The 17,789-nt window shown below is 55.5% G+C and overlaps 2 protein-coding genes across 2 annotated transcripts; both read right to left on the bottom strand.

Moving 5' to 3' along the window:
• Nucleotides 1-135: 135 nt before the first annotated feature.
• KCNJ14 (potassium inwardly rectifying channel subfamily J member 14) lies at nt 136-9,067 on the bottom strand. Its single transcript, XM_036099594.2, has 3 exons — nt 8,958-9,067; nt 4,389-5,142; nt 136-2,630 (listed from the first exon to the last, which is right to left on the bottom strand). The coding sequence occupies exons 2-3, from the start codon at nt 5,088-5,090 to the stop codon at nt 2,034-2,036; spliced, it is 1,299 nt and encodes a 432-aa protein (XP_035955487.1). The 5' UTR covers nt 5,091-5,142; nt 8,958-9,067; the 3' UTR covers nt 136-2,033.
• Nucleotides 6,707-17,209, bottom strand: GRWD1 (glutamate rich WD repeat containing 1). The gene is made up of 7 exons (XM_036099553.2): nt 16,853-17,209; nt 16,534-16,651; nt 16,219-16,378; nt 13,854-14,067; nt 13,591-13,733; nt 13,226-13,423; nt 6,707-11,827 (listed from the first exon to the last, which is right to left on the bottom strand). The coding sequence occupies exons 1-7, from the start codon at nt 17,037-17,039 to the stop codon at nt 11,507-11,509; spliced, it is 1,341 nt and encodes a 446-aa protein (XP_035955446.2). The 5' UTR covers nt 17,040-17,209; the 3' UTR covers nt 6,707-11,506.
• Nucleotides 17,210-17,789: the final 580 nt, after the last annotated feature.

Raw genomic sequence — 17,789 nt, 5'->3', positions numbered from 1 at the left:
GTGTCCTCCTCCCTGACACTGGTTCCTTCTGCAGTTGGCTCCCAGCCTGCTGGGCACTTAGACAGCAGTATGGCGGGGGTTGGAGGACAGGCGTGACAAACCATGCCCCAGAAGCACACTCACAGACACATCACCCAGGGCTCCCACTGATTTAATCTGGGGCACAATTCTCCCCCTGAACACATACTTTCAGCTGGCATTCAGAGCTACGTTTTCCTTCCCCTGCCCCCTAAGCTGGACCAGTGGTGGTGGTGGTGGTGGGGGATTCTGGCCCTTAGCCACAGCCCACACTACCCCTTGCCTGCCGTGTTGTTCACACATCCAAGTTCATAGCTGGCCTCCGAGAGTCTCTCCCGTCCCAGTTGCCCCTGGAAGGCCATGTGTTCCAGCACCAGGGAGAGCTGGGAAATCTATAGGACCCTCACCCCCACCCCCAGCTGTCCTCTTCAGTGAAGTGAGGAATCATCCTAGTGGCAAGGTCCTTGGAGAACTTCAAGTTTCCAGTGCCCCATTTTTACAGATGGGGAAATTGAGGGAAGAAGGAGGGGAATGATTTGCCCAAAACCACGCAGTAAATTGCGGCAGAGTTGGGATTTAGAGCAAAGCTTCCTGGATCCTCGTAAAGGACTCTATTCCAATTAGCTCAAGCTCAGTTTCTAATCCTTTTGTATGAACCACAGGAAAATATAGATAGATATCTGTATTTATATTATATATATATAATACACATATGTGAAACATCTTTAAGAAAGAGACACACATTGCTAGGTGTAGGATTCCAGAGCATCGTAGACTCATCAGCCTTGGGCCTCTTCTTCCCTTGCCCAACAACCAGCCCTGTTACCCACAGGGTCTTGCCTGGGCCCTCCCTTTCTAGGTCAGCCCAGAAATGCTGCCGATCAAGTCCCAAGTCCACCTCCCTAGAACTGCGAAGTTCTAGGAGCTGATTAGACCTTCCAGGTTTTAATAATGGACAACCCTTGATCCCTGGAGCCTTGATTCCTTTTGGCATTACAGAACCACAAAGAATCATTGAGATTCTCAACTCCACTGGGCAAACTGGAACCGGCAAATCTCAGCCATCTAGCATCGCCACTCCTTCCTTGACTCTGTGATCAATCTAGAGCCACAGAATCCTGATTCCTTTGGACATTCTAGAATGGCACTTAAAAAAAAAAAAACAAACCCCATGGATCATAAGGAAGTATTGATTATCCCTTTGGTTTGATGTTCTACAGCCAGTGGTCTGGAGTTATCTAATATCAAGAACTCCCAAGCTGTCACTGTCGCCCTTCCAGACCCTCAGACACTCTTTCTTTTTGTGCATTCTAGAAACATGACTATTTCATTTCCTCAGTAGCTCAACATTCTAGCTTCAACGTGTTCTAGAACCACCAGTGCTTGCCTCTGTGGTCAATCTAGATTCACAGAATCTTAACTCTTGAGTCTTCTGGAACCACAGGGTCTTTTCTTGACCTGTAGTCAACAATCTTTGTCATTGGTTAATAAAGATAGTCTTGAATTCTTGGGGCATTCCATAACCCTCCCTCCTTACATGGTCTAGAAAAAAATGATTTGCTACTTGGTTAGCTGAGTCGAGAAGCAACAGTCCCTTGAATCTTAGGTCAATCCAGACCTGCAAACTCTTAATCTCTGTTGCCGTCCCTGGAGACAGTATATTACCACTGATTCCTGACCCTGCTCGACAAACCAACCCAGCCACATTAGAGGAATCTAGAACCACCAGTCCTTGCCTCTTGGGTGGTCCAGAATTCTGGATCCCTCAGCTCTGGGGAGACTCCGGAATCAGGCTGATAAAGGGGTCTTGGGAGGGAGCATGGACCGCAGAGGAATTAAGATCCAGTATGTCTGTGGTGGGTCCACTAGGCATGGCAGAACTTCACCAGCTAATAATTTACCCAGCAGGTCTGTCAGGCTTGGGAAACACCTGCCCCCATCCCAGGAGAGGGCCCTAACTCTCCATCTTGCTATCTCTGGGAAGGGGGTACAAATAGGGAGACACCAGCTGGGCATCACGGGGGCAGGGTCAGTGCCAGGGTTGGTGTGAGTACTTGGGGGCTGGCAATCCCATCTTCTGCCTCCACCCCATCCCCCTCCTTGGCCTCCTCTTCCTCCTCTTCCTCCTGGCAGCAGCTCAGTGCAAGTTCATTCTCATAACAAAATGCAGCCAGAGAGCCAGGGAAACTAGATTTGGGGCTGTGGGAAGCCCGCTCTGCCTGTTCATCCAACTCCTTGGCGCTGCAGACCGGTGTCCCTGGGACCTCGTAAGTGCGGTGGAAGTGGCGATAGTCAACCTCGTACTGGGAGCCACGCTGGAAGAGGACCGGCTCAAAACGATGGCCCCAGAGCAGCTCACCAGGGAGGTAGGAGGAGCGACACTGTGTGGTCATGGCCGTGGCCTCCACCATGCCTTCGAGAATGACCACCAGCTCAAAGTCAGCCCGGGCCAGCTCGGCACGTCCTAGTTCATACAGAGGACTGGCAGAGTCGATCTCGTGCACGATGGTGATGGGAGACACAAGGAAGATTCGATCGGTGCCACCATCAAAGCCCACGTCCACATCCTGATGATCCAGTGGTATGTACTCACCCTCCGGGGTCACACGAGGCTGCAGCAAGAGGAGAGGGGCCAAAGACAGCCGGCAGGGAGCATAGAGATGAATGGAGACAGAGATGACGAGATAAAGGAACGGAGATGCCAAGGAAGGGGAGAGCAGAAACAGGCAGGGGTGGTGGGGTGAGAATATGGACCCAGAGAGAGGGGAATGAGCCCCAGAGAGAGGAGCATGGAGGTCCAGAGAAAGGGGGGGACAGAACCAGAGATAAAGAGTGAGGGACAGAGACTCAAAGAGTTTGGGGATAGAAACGCAAGAGAGAAAAAGAGAGGGGACAGAGGGGCAGAATGATATTGGTATCGAGTCACAGAAATCAGCAAAGCAGAGACGAAGTTAAAGAGACAACAGAGGTAGGAGTAATGTCCAAGCAGCAATTGGAGAAGGAGGAGAGGGACAGAAAAATAATTTTCAATATATGGCCATTGAGCTATAAATAAGGATGACAACCTAGGTCCCACACTCCGTATTCTACCACAGCCTCAGGCTAGCCCCTGGCTTATCTATCCCCCAACCCAACTAGAAGCCCCTCTGTCCCATTGTGCGTGTGTGTGTGTGTGTGTGTGTGTGTGTGAGCTTGTCTGTATGTGTGAGTGTATGTGTGTATGTGTGTGTGGGAGGGGACAATGCAGTCCCCAGGCCAGGTATTGGTAGTTTCCCCCCACCTTCCCCCATTGGTTCCATGCCCAACCTCCCAACCATGTCAGCGCCCCACAGACTTCTGGGAGAGAGAGTATCTCTCCCACTCATGAATCCAGGAGCCCCCAGATGCTGCTGGGAGTTGTAGTTCTCACCACCATCCTCCCTCTCACCAAAGTCCAACCTCACCCCAGGGTTCTTAAGTGTCTTTACTTGGGCCAGGACAGCTACTGCCCTAGAATTTGGGCAGTTTGAGCACAATCCTAGGGAAACACTAGGGCGCCTCCCTCAGGGCACCAGAGGGAGCTGCTACCCCGGGCGCCAATGGGGGTCGTAGCTGGTTTGGTTTTTGTTTGTTTGTTTGGGCGGTAAGGCACAATTCAAGGGTGTTTTCCAGCCCTGTACTCCCCTGAGCAGGAGGCTGGTGGGGCCAACTGGGCCACTGACACGGGGAATGAAGTCTCCCGCAAATGCTGCGGGGACCCGTGCCCAGAGGCCACGGAGAATTGCGTTCCACAGCTCTTCTGCAGATGTGACCTGCACCCCATCCTTGGGCCTACATCTCCCACAACCTCATAGGGGCCTGGCCTCAAGTCACAGGCCACTCTCGGTACCGCTGTGTGGGCTGGTAACTGAAAACCCGAGCCATGGTTTACACCACCCACAAACTCCATCATCGGCTCAGACCATCCCTTCGGAATACTTTCCCTGCCCACAGAGGCTTCTGGGAATTGTAGTTTAGAGCCTTTACACGACAGACGCGGCCTTCTCAGGTCTAGATATCCCACAACCCCACTGGGGGCCCATCCTCAAGCCACAGGAACCTCTTTATGTCTCAAGATCTGTTTCAAGCCAAGGTCTCCAGTTAGCACTGGTCACAGACCTCTCTCTCGGGTTTCCATCTCCTACAACTGATCAGGAAGGAGCCTCAGTCCACAAAGTGGGGGGGGGGGGGGCGACAGGGTTCCTGCCCGCGAGACTGCTGGGAATTGTAGTCCACGCACCGGCCAGGCCAGCCACACACCCCGACCTCAGGCCTACATCTCCCACCATTCCCCCCGCGACAGGTCCCTCCCTCCCGCCCCGGCCTGGCCCTTGCAGCCCGGCGGCCCGCACCTGCAGCAGCTGGGCCCGCACGTGGGCCTCGACCAGGTGGCTGCGGCGCAGGTTCCCGACGCGCCACATGAGGCAGAGGCGGTGGTCGCGCAGCGCCACGACGGCGTTCTCGCTGAACACGAGCGTCTCGTTGCGCTTCTTGGGCTTGGCCATCTTGGCCATGACGGCGCCCACGACGAAGGCGTCGAGCACGCAGCCGGCGATGCACTGCAGCACCACGGCGGCCACGGCGGCCGGGCACTCCTCGGTGACGCTGCGCACGCCGTAGCCGATGGACGTCTGCGTCTCCAGCGCGAAGAGGAAGGCGGCCAGGAAGCTGGCCACGTGCGAGAAGCAGGGCGCGGGCGGCGGCGGGGCGGCCAGGTCGCCGTGCAGCGAGGCGATGAGCCAGAAGGCCAGGCCGAAGACCAGCCAGGAGGCGAGGAAGGAGCAGGAGAAGAGCAGGCACATCCAGCGCCAGCGCACGTCCACGCACGTGGTGAACAGGTCGCTCAGGTAGCGCGCGCCCTGGCCGCCCAGGTTCACGAAGCGCACGTTGCAGTGCCCGTCCTTCTTGACGAAGCGCCCGCGGCGCCGCCCCGCCGGCGACGGCGCCCACCCGTTGCGGCACAGCCCCGGCCCGGCCTCCTCCTCATCGCCGGCGCGGCCCTCCCCTGGCTCCAGGGCGCCGCTAAGGCGGCGCAGGGCCCAGGCCAGGCCCATTGGGCGGGGGCACCCCCTCCACTTGGCCTAGTGGGGGGCGGGCGCCCCGAACCTGCGGAGACGAGAGACGGGCAGCAACGTCAGGGGTGCCAGGAATGGTGGGCTCCTCAGCCAGGCGTGTTCCCTGGGCCGCGGTGGCCTCATCTGGCCAATGGGCGGCATATCACTCACCCTGGAAGTGGGAACAGTACAGCATCGAGGACCATGATATTATAGGAGATGCTTGGGTAGCAACGAAGTCATGGCCGTGATAATATTATAGCAAGCAGCGCAGTAATTAGAGCAGACATCTGCCCAGCGCCAGACACCGTTCTGAGCACTTTACAGGGATTTACATATTGGAGCCCAACACCGTTATTATATCCCCATCTTATAGATGAGAAAACGGAGGCACAAAACGTTTAACTTGCCCAAGGTCAGAGTTGAGTAAACTAGGATTTGAGTGTCACCAATCCAGAGTCCATAGAGTGGTGACTGTTTCTCAACTTGGAATCCGCATGGAGAGATGAACCCAGGCCATCTATGGCTCGAAAACAGGCTCAGAAAGCAGAAGCAACAAAGGAAAAGTGGTGGATGAATTGAACTTCATCAAAATTAAAGACTTTTGAAGGGCACCTGGCTGGCTCAGTCCCTGGAGCGTGGGACTCTCCATCTTGGGGTTGTGAGTTCAAGCTGCATATGGGGTATAGAGATTGCTTAAAAATAAAATCTTTAAAAGAAAAAAACTTTTGGGCTTCAAAGGACACTATCAAGAAAGTGAAAAAACAACCCACCAATGGGAGAAATTGTTTGCAAATCATATATGTAAGAAGTTTTTTATCTAAAATATCTAAACGGGCGCCTGGATGGCTCAGTTGGTTAAGCGTCTGCCTTCAGCTCAGGTCATGATCTTGGGGTCCTGGGATGGAGGCCCACATCAGAGTCCCTGCTCAGTGGGGAGTCTGCTTCTCCCTCTGCCTCTGCCCCCCACTCGTGCTCGCTCGCTCTCTCTCAAATTTTTTTAAATCTTAAAAAAATAAAATATCTAAATACCCCTTACAACTCAATAATAAAGACACCACAATTTAAAAATAGGCAAAGGAGGGGCACCTGGGGGGCTCAGTTGGTTAAGCATCCAACTCTTGGTTTCAGCTCAGGTTGTGATCTTGGGTCTTGAGATTGAGCCTTGCGTCAGGCTCCGCACTCAGTGTGGAGTCTGCTTAAGACTCTCTCTCTCCCTCTGTCCCTCCCTCCTGTGCTCTCCCTCTCAAATCAACCAATCTTAAAATACACAAAGGATCCGAGGAGACACTTCTTTAAGAAAAATATACAAGTAGGCAATAAGATAAGCTCATAAAGCACCTAAAAAGATGCTCAATGTCATTAGCCATCAGGGAAATGCAAATCAAAACCACGAGACGCTGTTTTCCATCCACTCGGAAAGATACCCTGTGTTGACAAGGATGTGGAGAAGTTGGCACCATTGTACACTACTTACTGGTGGAATGTAAAATGGTGCAGATGCTGGGAAAAATAGTCTGGCAGTTCCTTAAATGGTTAAACATAGCTACCCTATGACCCAGCAATTCCACTTCTAGGTATCCCCCCAGGACAAAACAAACGTCCACACAAACCACTGGTACACAAATGTTCATGACCATGTTATTAGAGATAGCCAACAGATGGAAACAACCCAAATAGCCATCAGTTGACGAACGAATAACTAAATGTGATATATCCACACAGTGACGTGCTACCCAGCAAGAAAACAAAGTGCTGACACGCTACAACATGGACGAACTTTGAAAACATCATGCTAAGTGAAGGAAGCCAGATACAGAAGACCACATATTGGGGCACCTGGGTGACTCAGCTGGTTAAGAATCTGACTCTTGGTTTTGGCTCAGGTCTGATCTCAGGGTCGTGAGAGTGAGCCCCAGGTCAGGCTCACTGAGGACGGCATCTACTTAAGACTTTCCCTCTCCCCCACCTCTCTCAAATAAATAAATAAATGTTGGGGCACCTGGGTGGCTCAGTCATTAAGCGTCTGCCTTCGGCTCAGGTCATGATCCCAGGGTCCTGGGATCGAGCCCCGCATTGGGCTCCCTGCTTGGCAGGAAGCCTGCTTCTCCCTCTCCCACTCCCCCTGCTTGTGTTACCTCTCTTGCTGTATCTCTCTCTGTCAAATAAATAAATAAAATCTTAAAAAAAAATCTTTAAAAAAAAAGGACCACATATTGTATACTTTCATTTATATGTCCAGATGGGCAAATCTGTACATTGAGAAAGGAGACTAGTTGTACCTAGGGCTGGCGAGGTGGGGGGATTGGGGAGTGATAGCCAGAGGACACAGGTCTTCCTGTTGGGGTGATGAAAGTGTTTGAAAAGTGATTGTGGTGATGGTGGCACAACTCCATGAAAATACTAAAAAACACTGAATTGTATACTTTAGTGTGTGGGTTGTATTTTATCTGAAATATATATATATATATATGTGTGTGTGTGTGTGTGTATATATATATATATTTTTCCCCCCAAATTTTAAGTTATCTCTACACCCAACGTGGGGCTCGAACTCATGACCTCGAGATCAAGAGTCGCATGCTCCACTGACTGAGCCAGCCAGGCGCCCTTTTTTAACGAATAGTTACAACCACCACCACCAAAAACAAAACAAAACAAAACAAAACCCAAGCTCAGCCCTGACCCTCAGATCTTAGGCAAATCTAAGTAGTTTCTTCAACTGTAAAAGGGGGGAAATTGGACTTCTTCAAGGTCAGGCAGTCTCCCATTTAGATCAAGGGCCCAATCCTGGCTCAGTGGCTGACCCACTATGTGCCCTGGGACCACTGGCTTCCTTTTCTGGAGCCTCGTCTGTGGAAAGAGCCTGGGTTTTTGAATCAGGCATTTCTGGGTTGAATCCGAGCTCTGTCACTTCCTAACTGTAGGACTGGTGGCAAGTCCCATCCCTGCCTGAACCTCAGCTCCCTTCTCTGGGAAGTAGAATCTCAGCTGCTCAACAGGGTGGAGAAGAGAGGAAGGAAAGCACAATTCATGGACCCGGGGACTCCATAACCCCCTACCCCAGCAGCTGCAGAGGCGGCTAGAGTTTAGATATGTGGCAGTCAGTCCCCATCAGTATTTACCAAGCACCCATGTACTGTGTGGCCCCTGCACCAAGCTCTGGGATCCCCATGGGCTTCTTGGCAGGGCCAGGGGTGCTCAAACTGAGAGGGCTGTTAGTTGTTAAGTTCAACATCAGTGGGTCCCCACATTACCCTCCCCCCCTCACTAAGCTCTGCACCTGGACAGCTTTGCCGTGTTGCATTCTAAGGACGCAAAGTTGCAGCTCAGATCAGAGTGGACTGGGCCTGACCGTGCTGAGCATCGACGCCGTGCCCCAACCTTGACTCTTTTCTCACCCTCAACAACCCTGGGAGTTGGGAGATCATTCTTCCAGAAAGGGGTTAACTGAGGCTAATGGTTCAAGGGCCCAGGTTTGAATCCAAGCTCTGTATTTGCATTTGCAGCCCTCTCCTCCCCAGAAGTCCCCACTATGTGCTGGTCCCATCAGGAGCCACCAACAGGGGAGGGGAGGTGGTCCGCAGGCTGGGTCCTTCCATACCCGCTCACCCATCTCTAACCACAACCCTTGGATGCGTGGGGCGGGGGGCTGTTTTTCACAGAAAAGTGAACTGAGGCACTGAGGTCTTTGTCTCAGGCACCCATCCGGGCTTCTCAGGTGCCAGAGCCCGGGCGATGACCCACGGACAACCTTATCAGGGTTCCTGATCAGGTTCCTGAGCACCTACTAAGTCCTGGGCCTTGTATGGGCTCAGGGGATGCCTGCAGCCCGCCCACTGGACTCCGCCAGACCCCGCTGCTCACCTCGACTGTCCAGGACGCTGGGAGGTCAAGATCACTGCCCCACTTCACAGGTTGGGGAACAGGGTAGGAGACCTGGCCAGACCCACGCAGTGCTGAGGTTGGGGTGCCGGTTTGGGTCCTGAGCCTTTCCAATGCAGGCTTCTGCCTCATCAATCCCCCCACCTCAGCCCTGTGAGGTGGAAATGGCTGTGTCCATTTCACAAAGTTGATGGGGTCCTCCACCTCCAGAGGGCCCTGTCTGCATCCAACATGGCCCGGCTCACAGAGGGTGGATGGGACACGGGTTCAAGGCCTCCTCCCCCCGCCCCGCCCCTGTGAAGGCAGGACAGGAGGGAAAAGGATCCAGAGTCTCAAGTCCTCCCCCTGACCTGCCAGAGCAGCTTAATGTTTCCATATAAAGGAGACACGGGGCTTAAGGTGTATCAACTTGGTGTCAAAGTCACTGTCTAATCTGAGGCCAAGAAGCTCCACCCCCAGGCTCCAACCTCCCTCCCCCTCAAAAAGGAGCACTTTCACACTTCCGGAGACCCTGGGTGTCACCCCTGCCCCTGCTTTTCCCCCATCTACCAACAGGGTCTGAACAGCAGGTTGAAGGGCAGAGATCGACAGAGTGGGGGGCTAGGGTGTGAGGGGACAGAGGCTCAGAGTGGACAGGAAGGGTTCTGAGATGGGGAACCTAGAGAGAGGGAAGGACCCCGCACGGGGTACCGGGATCCAGAGGGAGGGGGACAGAGACCGGGTGGTGGTGGGATGCATAGAGACCTGGGGGGGGGTGTCAGAGACCTAGAGAGAGGGGACAGAGACACAGTGGGAGTGGATAGAGGGCGGGAGGGGACAGGAGAGACAGGCTGACTAGGAAAAGTTGGGAAGGGGAGATGATGTGTCAGGAAATGGGACGACAGGGAGCTGGAGTTGTGGACAGAGAAGGGCGAGAGAGGCTCGCGATGACAGGGACAAGGGAGCAGAAGGCAGATGGAGAGAGGGTCAGAGACGGAGGCACCCAACCAGGGGGAGAGGTTGTTCGGGGGCTGGACTTGGTCACCGAGGGTGAGGAAGGACCTTCCTGGGGGGAACAGTGAGGATGGGGAATGTGGAGCAGAGGAGCCCAAGCAAGGAGGGTGCAGGGTAGGGGCGTGGGGGGAGGTGCGGGAGCCCCCCCACCCCGGGGTCTCTGTATGGAGGCACATACCTGGTGGGGCAGCCCACCCCCATGCCCTCTGCCGGGGGATCCTCTGCTAGGGCCGCGGGGAGGCCTCTGTGGGTGCTGAGGGGCAGTGATGCGTCCTGGGCCCCGGGGGCCTTGTGCCGGGCGCCCGACCTCTGTGTCCACAGGCGGATCAGAGGCCTGGCCGAGGGGGGGCAGGGGGTGGGGCCAGCTCAGAGCCGCAGAGGGGGAGCCAGGGAGGATGGCCAGGCAGGGCGGCTGGGCCGCAGCCCAAGCAGGCTGGAGGAGATGCGGTGGCAGACACAGAAGGGGGAGGGGGCAGGGAGACATGGGGAGGTGGGGACACAGATGAGGGAACAAAGAGATAAAGGGGACAGAGGTGAAAAGACAGAGAAATGGGGGGAGCCTCCCTGGTTCCTTCTGAGATGAAGCCTTAAAAAGTCAGGGGGACACAGGTGAGCTATCCCTCCAGAGACCTGGACTGAGTTGCACATGGAATAAAATTTGGGGCAGGTGGATCTGAACAGCACCTGATGGGGGCTGAGAGACCACATGAAGCAGGGATTCCCACTGGCCTCTCCCAGCTCGGTGGCCCCTGAACAGCTGGGGTGGGGGCCCGGTTCCCGCCTCCTCCTCCCGTTTCTTCACAAGGAAGCAGCCAGCAGATGAGTCCCACACACATCAGGCCTCCTTCTGGTCCTTTACTGCCTCAGGAGCGCCGGACCTTCCTCCCTGCACAGTGCCTGCCTGGGATGCAGGATGGAGGGAGGAAGACCCCCACAGCCCCCCACTGGGAAGTCCGGCCAAACCCTGTTTGGCAGCAAGACAAAGGGCAAAACCAGATTCTGCTGGAGGAGCCCACCCCTCAACTTCAGCCCACCCACTGTAAAGTGCTCGAGTTCCCGGGGGGGGGGGGGGGGGGGAGGACCAGAGGCCACAACTGGGTCCTGGGATGGAGAGGTCAAAGGGTCAAGCCAGGTGCCAGAGCGCACAAAACATCCACAGTGACAGTGGCCACCCCAGGCCCACGTGGGAAACAGGCCAGCAGGTCCTCAAACAGGTGGGGGGGCGGGGGGGCAGCCTGGGCCAAACCAAGTCTTTCTGCAGGAGGGGTCCCCAGTGCCAAACCGAGCCCTGCGGTTGGAAGGCTCCCTGGACCGAACCCAGTAGTTCTACGGTCACGGGTCAGACCAGATCGTTTGGCAAGAGGGGTCGTGGGACCAAATCAAGTCCCTTCAAAGAAGAAAATGTCAAACAATCCGTCATGGCGGCTGGCAGGCCAAGTCCTTCTATCGGAGGAGGCCTGGCCAGCTGACCTGAAGGAGCCCCTCCCAGTGGAACCAACGCCAACCTCGGTGGCCGGGGGAAAGGCCAGGGGGGCTGGTCAGACGCTGATGGTGCGGAAGACGGTGAAGCCCGACAGCGCGGTGCTGACGAGGAGCCCGGGGCATTGTGGGTGCCAGTGCAGCTCCTTCAGGTCTGTCTCGCCCTGGTGCACAAACAGGAGCTGCTGGGGGAGGTCCGCCAGCCCGGGGTCGGCGGTCTCCGCGTCGCCTGCCTCGGGGTCGCGCTCCACGGCCAGGTCCCACTGTGTGATCTGGTTGTCTGCACCCGAGGCCGCGAAGACCCCGCTATCCTGGGGATGCCACTCGACCGAGGTCACGGGGGCCACGTGCTGCTTGAAGGTGGCCACCGGGGAGCCAGACTACGGGAAGAAGGGAGGCCGGGGCTCTGAGCACCTCAGCCTGAGTCCCTCGGGTGACCCAAGCCGAACCCTTGCCACTCTCCGGCCGTCGGGTTCCACCAGGGCGCCACCCCTGAGACCCCCCCCCAGGCCCAGGTTCTCTGAAGGGGACAGAGGGCCAAGTACAACTGGTGATATGGGGCCTAACATCCTAGGGGCTGCTGGGAACCGTGGTTTCACCTGCAAAGAAGCCCCTTCCAGCTCCAGGTCACAAAATCCCCACCGCTGGTCGTCCCTGGGCATGCCTCAGTTTCCCTTCCTATAAAAAGGGGTGGTTCTCGGGGCCCCAGGGTGGCTCAGTTGGTTAAGTGCTGACTCTTGGTTTCAGCTCAGGTCATAATCTCAGGGTCCTGAGATCGAGGCCACATTGGGCTCGCCGCTTAGCTGAGAGTCTGCTCTCCACGCTTAGCTGAGAGTCTGCTCTCCCTCCCTCTTCTTCTGCCCCTCTCCCCGCTCGTGCGTGCACTCTCTCTAAATAAATAAACCTTAAAAAAAAAGAAGGGGGTAGTTCTCAAACCTGCTGATTCTATGAAGGCCTTAAAGAGGGCAGAAGCACAGCTCCCAGGTTCCAGGGGCAGCCGAGGAAAAGAAAAACAGCACTTTTACTAAAGCAAAGGTGCTGCTGGGGACCGGAGTCTCTCTGAATTGGAGACGTGGGTCCAAAGTTCCAGTGGCCAATCAACTTGGTCATGGATGCTGCCCATACACCTGCCTTGGGGGCTGGAACCCGTTTCTAGAAGCTTCCTCAGGCTGACGCTATAGAACTCATCATACCAGAGGGGAGAAAAGATTACATCGTGGGGGGCCCGCGAAGGCACAGAGCCGTATTTAATGGTGGCTTTGGCCAGAGGGATGCCAGAGTTGCAATTCCTCCTGCCCAGAGCCCCTCTCGGCTCTACGAAGTCAATTCTTGGCTGGGTGGTGATGGCACCTGTGCTCCTGTCCCTTCTGTACCTGTTTCCTCTCCTGCAACGAACGACGCGGCCTCCGATTCTCAGCTGATTCTACAAAGTTCGCTAACAAAGAGTCTACAACTCTGAGGCGCCTGAAGCCTCGGGCTGCAAAGTCAGCTGCCCGGCTCACCAGCGGGTAGATGGGAGTTGGGAATCGAGGCTGCCACTCAGCTTCCTGTCTCCTGTCACCTCTCCAGCTGGGGGAGCGAGCAACCCTACACCAGTCACAGCCTTCCTTCCACTGAGCCCAATTCCTCATCTGCCCCCCAAAAGGGCTGGACCCCAACTCGACAGGCCTTCCCAGCTCTGGTGCAGACAAGCACCTAAGGAGGGAAACCTGCGAATCCTAGCGGCTGCTGGGAGCAGGCGTTCCCCGGGCTGGGGAAATGTCCAGCTGGGGAAATACCTTGAACTGCCGCAGGTCCCAGATCTTGAGGGCCCCGTCGTCCCCGCCGCTGAGCAGGAAAGGTTCCCGGCGGCTCCAGCTGATCACGTTGACATCCCCGGCGTGCGCGGCGGCGGCGGTGAGCATGCAGGCCTTGCTGGGCGCGGCCCGGATGTCCCAGATGCGAATGGAGGCGTCAGCGGAGCACGAGGCGAACACCTGGACCAGGCAGAGTCGGAGTGACCCCGGGGTGCCTGCCACCTCACCCTGGAGACCAGGGACGAGTGGTGGGCTACCCTCTTTTTCAATGTCCCCCTCACTGGGACCTAGCCCCGGGCCCCTCCTCTCCCAAGACCCAGGAGTCCAGACCCCCAGCCCTCCCTCACTGTGTCCTCAGTTGGGGACCACTGCAGGTCCTCCACAGAGCGTGTGTGGCCCACAAATGGCCGCTGGTCCACGTGCCAGGAGCCGCCGTCCGTGGGCGTCCAGAGGTGGATGTTCTTCTGACAGTCACCAGTCAGCAGGCGCCCTAGAACCAGGAGTCAGGAAACCGCCTGGGCGTGGCTGGCCACAGCTCCCTCTCCTCCCTGTACTCTTAGGCCCCACTCTTCCTACAGACCCTGCTCTCTCTCACCCCCCAGGGACTCACCAGACACCCGGGGGGACCAGTCCAGTGCAAAGCCCTCGCCCATGTGGCCCGCGAAAGCGAAGATGGGCTTCACACGGGCCTGCTCGTCCCGGAGGAAGGTCGCCAAGGCCTGGGGGTCATCCACCACCTGCAGAAGCCGCCGCAGTGCAAACACCTCCACCTGGCCCTTCTCTGACCATATACCGGCCACCGGCTCCTCGCCCAGCCATGATACCTGCAGGGGCAGGGAGAAGGGAAAGGGAGGTGGGAGGGACAGGAGGCTCAGGGTGGTGACCACAGCTCCCAGCGTCCGTGAGAACCAGAACTGCAGCTCCTCAGAACTCCCATCGCCCCAAGGCTGGGACACCGGCTCCCAGAAGCCTTTGTGGGGACGGAATCACAGCCTTACAGACCAGCATGGTACCTGGGACAACTTCCCACATTGTGTAGGGCAGCGATGTGAGTTGGAAAATGCCTTCCACACCCCCAGGAATGGAGGCTGTTAACTCCACCAACCCTCGGAAGGGGGTTCAGACTACCGGTCTCTGTAAGCCTCTAACGTCTGCTTGCTAGGAGATCCCACTCGACCTCAAGAGCTTCCAGTAGCCCCTAGACCTGACCTCTCTCCTCAACTCCAGACTCCTATCACACCGACTGTTCAAACACAACCGAAGCCAAGCTCCTAACTGCCATCAGCAACCACCTCCTTTCTGGGGCTCCCCGCCTGGCGACTCAATGACTTGTCTTTTCCTCCTTACACTCACCGCATGCTAGCTACACTCAAAATGCACCACTTCCAACTCCTCACAACCTCTGTCACCACTCCTGCTACCCCTGTCATCCTTTCCCTTGAATTATGGCCTCCCCACAGGACTGTCCTTCCCCCTTGCCTCCCTGCAGTCTATTCTCAATACAGCAGTCAGAGGGAATCTCTTTAAAACACAAGTCAGGTCACGATCTCAGGGTGTTGGGATCAAGCCCCACACTGGGCTCTGAGCTAGGCATGGAGCCTGCTCAAGATTCTCTCTCTCCCTCCCTCAAAAACAAAAAAACAACAAAAAAACAAACCCCGTAAGTCAGATCCCATTTGTCCTCTGCTCTAAACCCTCCAATGGCTCACAATTACTCCCCAAGTAAAAGCCAAGTCCTTAAATGGGCCTACAAGCCCCACACAACCCATCACCCCCCTCCCCCAAATGCTGTCACTCTCCCCTTCGTCCACTTGCTCTAGTAGATGCACTGGTCTCCCTGCCTTCCCCTGAACTTCCTCAAACATGCCACATTTGTCCCAGGGCCTTTACACTTGTGTTTCCTCTGTCTATAAACCCTTTCCCGACAGAGATCTTTGGCTCATTCCCTTACTTCCTGTGCGTCTCTGTTCAAATGGCATCTTATCATAAATACTTCCCTGTCAGCACTATTTAAAATAGCAAATTCACTCTAGGAACATCCTAATTCCCTTCCCTTCCCTTTACTCTTCTCCACAACATTTGGCACCTCTGGATGCATTTAGTTTCTGCTTGCTCCCTTCCCTGCTAGCATGTAAGTTTCACAAAACCAGAGACCTTCTGCTCTCTGTTAAATCCCCAGGGCACAGAACGGTGCACGAAACATGGTAACTCTTGTCTACAGCCATACCACCCTGAATGCGCCCGATCTCGTCTGATGAAAAATGGTAACCCTTGAACAGGAACACACAGCAAGGACTGTGGGCCGAGCACTGCCCTGAGTGCTGCTCATGCATCGTTTCATTTAATTCACACATCAGCCTGCTCCGAAGGCGCTGTAAGTCAGCAGCACAAAGTGACCCCACAGCCCAGCACAGTTACTGAGCAATAACAGAAAACACACATCTGTACGCTAGAACCAGGTGCTGTCTCTAGACACCCGAAATAACTGTAGGTTATTCCCTTTCACCCTCCAGTCACCTCATCAGGCAAGTTTTGCAATTTTCACCATTGTACTGAAGAGGAAAGAAAGTAAAAAACAGCCCCCTTCCCTTATTTCTCCTAGCACACAGTGCCAATGACGATAGCTAAGACATATATAGACTAACATATTAAGGGGCGCCTGGGTGGCTCAGTTGGTTAAGCGACTGCCTTCGGCTCAGGTCATGATCCTGGAGTCCCTGGATCGAGTCCCGCATCGGGCTCCCTGCTCGGCGGGGAGTCTGCTTCTCCCTCTGACCCTAACCCCTCTCATGTGCTCTCTCTCTCGCATTCTCTCTCTCTCAAATAAATAAATAAAATCTTTAAAAAAAAAAAAAAAAAAAGACTAACATATTAAAATTACGTGCCAGTACTTTTCTAAAAGCTGAAAGGCATGGACGAGGGGGTTAGGGGAGGAGGTCAGAGAATGCAGAGAGGGCTCCTGGGACTGTATCTACCCGGACTCGGTTGATGCCGCCATAGTGGGGCACCATAGCGAGCTCCAGCTGAGGCTTCCGCTCTTCTTCATCCTCTTCATCTTCCTCCTCCTCCTCATCGCTGCCCTCCGATGGCGGGGGCTTTGTCCCATGCAGATTATGCATCCGAAGCATCATCAGTCTGGGGGAAAGTGGGGGGTGAGTGAGGCACTGGATGCCAGGGTCCTCAAGAGGGAGGGAGGAGAGAAGCTGGAAACCCCGCCTTCTAGGTCCTGGGGGAGGGGGAGCTGGGGGCTCAGGCTCCTGGTCCTGGATAAAACCTCAGGTCTCACTCACCTGTTGCTCTGGGCGCTCTCCGCCTGGGTCCCAGCACACAGGTAAAGTGTAAGAGGCAGCTCTGTCCGGTTGTCTCCCAGGTGATCCCGGACTATGTCGAAGCTAAGACAGGGGGCTCCTGGGGATAGAAGAAGGGGTTGGAAAATTAGGATGGGACAGAGATCTCAGCCGCCTCGCGCGTGATGTTTTCACCCGTCTTACAACACAGCCTTTTCTCAGAGTGCCTCGTAAGTTAAAGACTCGGAACCAGCCCCGCTCAGGACTCAGGATTCCGGTCCCCTCCTAACTCAGGACCCAGGAGCCCGGTGCTCAGCCCTACCAGTCTGCGCTCGGTGGTACAGCACGTAGGCCTCCTCGTCCATGACCAGCTCCTCTCCTTCGCGCAGCGGTGGTCCGCGGCCGGGCAGGTAGACCTGGGCCGGGCCTTCGGTCCCTGCGTCGCCGGACTCGGCCTCCATGGGTTCCCCGGTTTCACACGTGCGCCGCCTACCCCCGCGCGCCGCCATCTTCGAACCCTCTCACCGCGGGCGCGGGGTAAGGACGTCACTTCCGGGTTGCGTTTTTCTCCTTCGGAGATCCGCCCGGCCGCACGGTTGCCTTGGAAACCTCCCAGCTCACCAATTTGAGAGGGCGGTGGCGAGAGGGCGAAGGAGAGCTAAGGTAACGGCGTCCCAGCCTAGCGACCGAGGCCTGCGGATGCGGAGACTCTACACCCTTCGCGTGACTTTGCGGCGCTTTTCCGCAGAGCAGCGGCAAGGCCTCATGGGAGTTGTAGTTCTGTACCAGGCCCGTTTTCTCCTTCTGCTGGAGGAGTTCCGGGCTCCGACTCCATCTTCCACCTTTGACTCTCATTGCTTCCTTTCCGCTACATTATTCATTTATGCAAATAAGAGTTCTTACTGGCAAGTAGACTGAGTTTTTGCTCCCCGAGGACCCATAAAGCCCGTTTCCTTTCCCCTCCTTGTTATAATGGCTTTAATTCACTTCAAAATGCTTTAGTGTAGACAGGATGATATGTGTAAGTTAGTCGGTTGAATCTACCCTCTTGGGGCAATCAATTGCCTAACCAGGCGTTCACATTGCAGCTGTGGTCAGCGAGCACTTAATCAGAAAGTCAGCCCTCTGGAGACCACTATTACAAGTGCTTCGGCTCTCTTTATCGCTCATCAGCACCAGAGGTTTGGCTAATTGCCATAATGAAATGCTAGAAACAGATTCTCACTGGTGAGATTAACGGCATTCAAGGTAGGTGGATT

The sequence above is a fragment of the Halichoerus grypus genome, chromosome 15 (assembly GCF_964656455.1).
Source record: "Halichoerus grypus chromosome 15, mHalGry1.hap1.1, whole genome shotgun sequence".
In the NCBI taxonomy this organism is placed as follows: Eukaryota; Metazoa; Chordata; class Mammalia; order Carnivora; family Phocidae; genus Halichoerus; species Halichoerus grypus.
This window is presented reverse-complemented; position numbering and strand designations above follow the sequence as displayed.

Excerpts from the sequence above, each read along its gene's own strand:
- KCNJ14 (XM_036099594.2), bottom strand. The coding sequence starts at position 5,090 with ATGGGCCTGGCCTGGGCCCTGCGCCGCCTTAGCGGCGCCCTGGAGCCA. Across the intron at positions 2,631-4,388 it reads TGCGGGCCCAGCTGCTGCAG|CCTCGTGTGACCCCGGAGGG; the intron begins GTGCGGGCCGCC and ends CTCTTGCTGCAG.
- GRWD1 (XM_036099553.2), bottom strand. The coding sequence starts at position 17,039 with ATGGCGGCGCGCGGGGGTAGGCGGCGCACGTGTGAAACCGGGGAACCC. Across the intron at positions 16,379-16,533 it reads GAGAGCGCCCAGAGCAACAG|ACTGATGATGCTTCGGATGC; the intron begins GTGAGTGAGACC and ends ACTTTCCCCCAG. Across the intron at positions 13,734-13,853 it reads CTGGTCCCCCCGGGTGTCTG|GGCGCCTGCTGACTGGTGAC; the intron begins GTGAGTCCCTGG and ends TCCTGGTTCTAG.